Source organism: Nanorana parkeri, unplaced genomic scaffold (assembly GCF_000935625.1).
Source record: "Nanorana parkeri isolate BGI_ZX_2015 unplaced genomic scaffold, ASM93562v1 scaffold906, whole genome shotgun sequence".
NCBI lineage: Eukaryota > Metazoa > Chordata > Amphibia > Anura > Dicroglossidae > Nanorana > Nanorana parkeri.
Window position 1 is genome coordinate 283,582 of NW_017307174.1, and position 7,706 is coordinate 291,287.

The 7,706-nt window shown below is 42.0% G+C and overlaps 1 protein-coding gene across 1 annotated transcript in view; it reads left to right on the forward strand.

The window, feature by feature from the left end:
• HELQ (helicase, POLQ-like) overlaps positions 1-6,883 on the forward strand; it is a 37,353-nt gene extending 30,470 nt beyond the window's left edge. Inside the window, exons 15-18 of the mRNA XM_018565985.1 lie at positions 595-768; positions 2,498-2,611; positions 4,809-4,943; positions 6,758-6,883. Of these exons, the coding sequence (XP_018421487.1) occupies positions 595-768; positions 2,498-2,611; positions 4,809-4,943; positions 6,758-6,874 (540 nt within the window). The 3' untranslated portion in view covers positions 6,875-6,883. The remainder of the gene's footprint in view (positions 1-594; positions 769-2,497; positions 2,612-4,808; positions 4,944-6,757) is intronic.
• The last annotated feature ends 823 nt before the right edge of the window (positions 6,884-7,706 follow it).

Consider the following 7,706-nt stretch of genomic DNA (forward strand, 5'->3'; position numbering starts at 1 on the left):
ATGACGGGATCCGCCCAGCTGCGTGAGTGACAGCTGGCTCTGCCTATCTAGCCCCCTCCCCCGTCCATTCCGCCAGTCAGCGCTGGCAGATCGGAGTGGGGAGAGGGGAATCCAGCCCCTCCCCCTGTCACGGCAAAGAGCTGTGACAGGATCGAGAGGTGGGAATCCCTGCAGGGAGCCGTGAGTGACAGTCATGGCTCTCTGCAGGGACAGGATCGAGAAGTGAGCGAGCGACGGTATGTGTTCGCTCACTTCCCGATCCGTTGAGCTGACGTGTGACAGTTTCATTGTCACACGTCGGCTCAAACTATGAGGCTGAGTGATTTTCACTCACCTCATAGTTCTCCTTTAACTACATAGGTGGGCAGCATGTTGGAGAGTTTTGTCATGCCTCTGATTTTATTATGCTGTTTGGCTTTCTACTTGTCATTGTGTTTTAATATGTGCATTGTTGATTTGACTTTCTACTTTTAGTGTGATGTTATTGCTCATTGTATATGCAAAACCCAATAAACAGAATTTATAAACAATAAGCAGTGTATATATTATTAGAAAGCCATAATACATCTTGTGACCTTTTTTTTTTCATTATAGAGTGCAGACAACAGAGCGGTGAATCGTCTTTACCTGTCATTCATACTGTATGCCTTGATGAAAGATTTGGACATATGGTGCGTGTCAGGAAAATTTGACATGCCTCGAGGGTTTATTCAGAATCTGCTGAATTCATCTGCTTCTTTCTCCTCTTGTGTTCTACATTTCTGTGAGGTAAGCCTGATAAACCTGTATTTGTACATGATAAAACAAAATGTTTTGCAATGGCAAAGATTGCATTAAATGTAAAAAAAAAAAGAAGTAGTGGAAGCCCATGTTTCCATCTTACCAGCCTGAATTGACAGCTTGGGTTGGCGAGGTGCTAGAAATCCTTTTGGCGTTTTGTTAACTGCTTACTCAATAGTTTTACCATGTTAAGTAGCACCCCAACCAGACAGACATATAAAATATCAGTGCTGATTATAAGCTGATTGGAGTCTCCTATGACCTAAATGAATAGGTCACAAAGTAGGGCAGCTTTTTCATCCGACAGGGAAGTCTTCCACACAAGCTGACAGTAAACGCAAAACAAAAGCGCCTTTTCCTTGTGACAAATAACTTTAACCACTTGCTGACCGGGGTGTTTATACCCCCTTCCCATCCAGGCCATTTTTCAGTATTCGGCGCTGCGGTACTTTGACATTTATTCCGTCATGCAACGCTGTACTGAAATGAATTTTATACCATTTTTTGGGGACAGATAGAGCTTTCTCATGGTGGTATTTAATCACCACTACAGGTTTTTTTTTTTTCACTGTATAATAAAAAAAAGTACCGAAAATTTTGAAAAAAAACCTGTTCTCCCTACGTTATGTTATAAAACATTTATTATTACCCAATTTTTGGTAAAATATAAAAGACGGGGTCACGTCGGGTAAATAGACACCAAACATGTCAAGCTTTAAAATTGCGCGCACCCGTTAAATCGCAAAAAACTTCCATAATCAAAATTGACCATAGCCGACGCTTTAAAAGCTTTTACTGCTCATCAGTTTAGTGTTATCAGTGATTGATGACCCTAGAATTATTGCTCTCATTGAGGCGATATGTAACATGTGCGGCGCAATGGATGTAATCGACGTTTTCGCATGTAGGCGGCTTGACGCATGTGTGGGGACGGGGGCCTTTTTTAAAAAAATTTGCTTTGATATGTGATTTTTTTATTTTTTTTGTAACATTGTTTTAAACCTTCTTTTTTTCCAACTGAACTTTATTGTTATCACATAGGGAGCAAGTAAGCTCCCTATGTGATAGCCAATTTGCAGTGACAGGTCCTCTTTATGGAGGCATCAGGGGTCTTAAGACCCCTAATGTCACCTAGGGACCCCAGAGAAGCTGATGAAGCAGAGACCTTTACAGACGCCCGAACGCTTGTATGTAAACAGCCATCGCTGGCTGTTTACATTCAAAGCCAGTTTCCCGCTCGTGTGCGCCGCCTAGCGGCGGGCACGAGCGAAATGGGATAGGACGTCTAAAGACGCCCACCCGCCCTCAAGAAGCCGCTGTCCGGCCATTTAATCACAACGGCCGGACAGCAGGTAGTTAATAGAGTAGAACACATACAAATGAATACTACTCACAAAGACCTGATGCGTTCAGTGCACATCACAAACGTGCATCCAAGTGTGCCCCTGTATGTATTACAAATGAGCCATTCTGCAAGTTAACCTCCTATCACTGGACAAGCCAGTGCTTGTGACACGAGCACTGGCTGGTCCAGTGACAAGTGGTTGACTTATTTTGAAGGAAGAGGCAGCAAGGTTCTGTTGTCTTCGTGCAGTGTCTCATCTTCTTTTCCCCTTTTTTATACAAGATGTATCTCATGCCTATAGAAATTTTCCATGCCCATTCATTTCATTCTATAATGATTACAAATGTGGTTTCTGTTTTGTGCTCAATAAAGGAGTTGGATGAATTCTGGGCATATAAAGCCCTTCTTCAGGATGTCACCAAAAAATTGAGTTACTGTGTCAGAGCAGAGCTGATACCACTAATGGAGGTGCCCGGTGTTTTGGAGGTAAGTAAAATGAACTTTTGCATTAAGCTGCCTTGAAAGGAAGTCACGATTTTTCTAGTAAAAACTGTAACAAACAAACCTAACAAATAGTCCACCCACTGGCTCTCTAAAGGTCCCCGAGAGCTTAGTAAGATCTGCCTCTCCCTCTAAAGATCCTGGCTGTGTACGTCATAAAAGGGTATTAATCCTCTGGTTAAGTGATGCTTTAAAGGCATATTCCACCATTTGCAAAAAGTTAATAAATGCACTCGCATGAATAAAAAAAATATATGCATGTATTACATTTTTGTATTCAAGCCTGGAAAGCATTACAACCACGATCTCCTTTCTCAAAGTGATCACGGGTCTTGTGCCTGCATACACTCTCTATCAGACTCTGCCTTCACTCCTTCCCTTCCTTAAATGTAGGGAGTGGGAGAGTGGAGGCAAAGTGATTCAGAGAGTGCGTGCAGGCACAAGCCCGTGAGAAAATTAATGAGCAGAAGCAGAAGTGGGTGCATCCACCGTGTTGGCAGAATGAATGAATGGCACAGCTGTGCGGTTGGATTAAAGATCGCTCTCAGGAGCTCAGTGAATTCAACCGTGGTACCGTGATACGTTACCACCTGTGCAATAACTCCATCTGTGAAATTTCCTTGCTGCTAAATGTTAACGGTCAACTTTTAGGCCTTGTTCACACCAAGCGCAGAGCAGATCCGGACCAGAGCAGGTGCAGACTGGATCAAAACTGCATCCAATGTATTCCTATGGTATTTTGACCTCCAGTTCACATCGCAGCGTGCGGATCCAGACCAGGTGAAAAAACTGCGGCAAGCCCTATTTTACCTGCTCTGGAACGCATAAAAAACGCATCAAAAACGCAACGCAATGCAACCCAAAGCAATTCAATGGGAAAAAATAACCATAAAGAAAAAAAACCTCCTATGGCCATCTGTCATGACCTAATCTTCCTTTGTCACTTCCTGTCTTTGGAAAAGGTGACCTTGTGAGCTGGAGAGCAAACGAAAAATGGTGGACCAGTTTTGTGACCCAGAGAGATTCATAAGTATGGTTCAACAGTGCCCTGAGCTATATGACAGCAGACACTTTCAATATAAGAACAATAGAAAGAAGGCTGACCAGTGGAGTTTGATAGCAGGGAGAGTTTTCCCAGGATATAAGGATATGTCCTTGACAGATAAGGAGAGCTGTGGTGAGTACTTCAATGTGAATGGCATTGTATACTAGTAGTTCCTCAAATGCAGTATTCCATCCACCCCCCTTCCCCCCCACCACTCCTCCTTATCACACTGCCTGTTTGCTCACTGACACCTGCAGCTGCTTTTCATGCAGCTTGTGTGGCTGTCTGTGATATTACATGTCATATGTATCCCCTTAGCAACACAATGGCGTAGCAGTATAATAACCATCACCAGGAGCATGCCTGCATCCCATGGATCCATGTTGCAACAATTTTACATGTGAAACAAGGTCAGAGGAAGCAGGAAATAATCGGAACAGCTAATGAAAGGTCAGAGGTAAAAGGAAATGACCACATAACCTTGTTAGCTTCCTGGAAAAACGCATCAAAAACGCATCAAAAACGCATCGTGCGTGTGCAGAAACCTGACCGGATCTGGTCTGCATTTGGTGTAAACACCTTAGTGGTATTACAACAAAGTGTAAGCAACTGGGAACAACAGCAACTCAGCCACAAAGTGGTAGGCCACATAAAATGACAGAGCATGGGTCAGCGCATTCTTGCACGAAGCAAGGTCCATAAAGACATGGATGAGCGACTTTGGGGTGGAGGAACTTGACTGGCCTGCACAGAGTCCTGACCTCAACCTGATAGAACACCTTTAGGTTGAATCCGAGCGGAGACTGCAAGCCCGGCCATCTCGTCCAACATCAGTGCCTGACCTCACAAATGTGCTTCTGGAAGAATGGTCAAACATTCCCATAGACGCACTCCTAAACCTTGTGGATGGCCTTCCCAGAAGAGTTGAAGCTGGTATAGCTGCATAGGATGGGCCAACCCAATATTGAACCTTACGGACTAAGACTGGGATGTCATTAAAGTTCATGTGCGTGTGAAGGCAGGTGTCCCAATACTTTTGGCAATATAGTGTGTGTGTGTGTGTGTGTGTGTGTGTATATATATATATATATAGTGTGTGTGTGTGTGTAATAATGTGTATTTTTTTTTTTTCAATAGGCCCGGGCCAAACAGCTATACAATGCGGGTTACACCACCCTTGCACATCTGGCTAATGCTGATCCACGACTGATGGTTAAGACCATCGAACATTTGTCAAAACGTCAGGCAAACCAGATTATTAGCTCAGCCAAGGTGAGAAGTGTCATGTGTCACCCATCAAAGTGATACATATTTATTGTTAAAAATATATCTTGTCGCAGATAGAGTATTCATGAATTATATTTTATTTTTGAGCTTTGTTTCATGTGCAACCTCAACAAGGGAAATTGCAGTAACTTTGAGCAATTTAAATTCTAGTATTCAGTCACAGAAATGAGACTGCTGCGGGTAAATGTATTTTGTATTTGATCTTTTTTGCTTAAACTAACTCACAACACCCTCCTCTCCCTTTAGCCCCCCTGCCCTGCTGCACTTAGCTGCAATGATGACCATCACCCACGCCAGCCAGCATAGTAAAAACATTTGCTACACAGCCCAGGAGGCCAGGAAGTCCATCTTTCACAAGGTGTACCTTTGCACCTGGAGGGCTTACTTTTAGCTGGTGTGAAAAGTGAAAATTTCATCCTAGGGAATACTCAATGGAAGGGATTTTGGCCTTTCTCTAATTGGTGTTGGATCAACATTTGGCTCGGAGTATGCTCGAAGGACATATGTTAGTTTTGGCCATTCTTTTTCAAAGGCCTCTCATTGTTTGGTCAAAGCCTTTATTCAGGGGGTCACTCATGTGGTTCCTCCTAGACGCTCTCCTGATGCCCTGGAATCATAATTTGGTGCTGTCATCTCTCCAGAAAGCTCACTTTGAACTTATCAGACCTATTTCTCGGACAGATCTTACACAAAAGGTGATTTTCATTTGATGCTGTAAATTTCCGCTATGGGGGTTTCAAGGTTTGCAGCACTGTCATGCAAAGAATATTTATTTGTTCTTCACAAGAATAAGGTTGCTCTCAGGCCTAGGGATTCATTTTTTCCTTAGGTGGGGTCCTCCTTTTAATTTTAATCAGAACCTCGCCTTTCCCTCTTTTTGTCCTGCTCTGAAACATGTTTGGTTTGAGGCATCTCCTGGTTCTACATATTTGTAAAGCTGCCATCTGGTCTTCTGTTCACACATTTACTAAGTTTTAACAGATGGATGTTCAGGGCTCTCTGATGCTAGTTTTGGCTGTAAAGTCTGAGTTGGGGATTCCCCTTGTTTCTGATATGTGGGCCTGTTTGTGGTTGTTTGCTGTGTTGCCCATCCCTCTGTTCTATTGCTTTTGGAAATCCCAGCATCTTTGAATATTCCTGTTCCCTGTACTCATTTTGACCTACCAGTAAAAAAAAATCTGTTTCTTGGAGTACAGTATAGGACACAGGACCCTCCCCTTCATGTTCTTTATCGCTTGCTAAAAAAACTGAAGAGTCTTCGTCCTCTCAGCTCTGGCCATTGTCCAATCACCTGGTGATAACTTCATATTACCATGTTGTCTATGAATCTGCCTATGTCCTGTACGATACTCCAAGAAACTGATTTTACTGGTGAGTCCAAATCCTATTTTAACCCTAGATCAATACTCCCAGAAATGTCTGTATCCCAGCAGACTTTGGAGGATGAGATTTTTGTAAATGGAACAGTGTTCAGCAGCGTGGGCACAATGAAAGGTAAGCATTTCCCGCCCTCATTTACAGGTAACAGCATTTTTAACAGGGATGTTTTGCAACAGGATCACATTAATAAATACATAACTATATTATACTGACTGGTATTTTTGAATATATTAGCCTGGAATTTAGCTTTACATAATACTGTACTAATATTTAGAGATCTAAAGTGAGGTTATAAAATTGCCACTGCTGTCTACTGTATATATAGATGGGAACTGTATGGTATGCCTCTAGTACTATACCAGGCAGTTAATTCTCATTGTTGAATGTATAATAATCTGGTCTTTTGTTTCTTCCTTAAGATGTTGCTGAATGAAAAAGCTGAAACTCTCCAAGAGGAAGTGGAAGAACTTCTTCGACTCCCTGCAGATCTCCCATCGCTTATTACAGAAACTGAAAATGTTCAGACAAATGAATAATTTTTTTGCTGGACATATTTTTATATTAACCCATGAACTGTAATAAATCAAATCTATTTTTTTTAATAACCTGTCGTTTTGTGATCTGTTTCATATACTGTTAAGCTGCTAATTCCCTTGTATCATTCTTAAAATTGTGAATGAGGGTAAATCATTTGAAGGAACTTTTAGTGGTTGGAGTATTTATTAATCCGCAATGAAATCTCCCATGGCCTTTTGTAAACCTGACATGTTGGGGGTATCTTGGCACAAGATTTTTATACACTACAATTCCTATATGTGTACATTCTGACTGCTGCTATCCCAGTCAACCCACAAAACCATATTGCATACATCCCTAATGACAAACTTCTTGAAACTGCCCCAAACACAAACATTTTTCTTGGTTTTCCCTGGGCCACGCATAGAATATATTTCCTCTATGAAGAAAAGCCAAGGTTTTAATAGTCACACTGCATGTATCTTTCTCTCTGGGAAATTATGTTGTAGAACTTTGCAAAAGTGCCACCTATTGGATTGTATAAGGATCTCTGTTTCTTTCACTGCTTTGATTCCGAAGTCCACAGAAAAACACACTTTTAGATTAAGGAATGTCAAAAAGCTGAAAAGTCTATTTTGCCTCTAGTTCCCCTAGTTTGCCTCTTGCTGTGATGCTGTGAGGTCATTACTTCCTTTCCTTGCAGTTAGACATTAGCTGCATGTAATGTGTTCAGCAAAATCTCTAAAAACTACACATTCTTCAGTTGGTGGGAGATCAGGTTATGGTCCTTACAAGGGTCTACATCTAGGCAGTGGAGGATTTCTGAGTCATCAGTGTCTTTGGAGAGTGGGC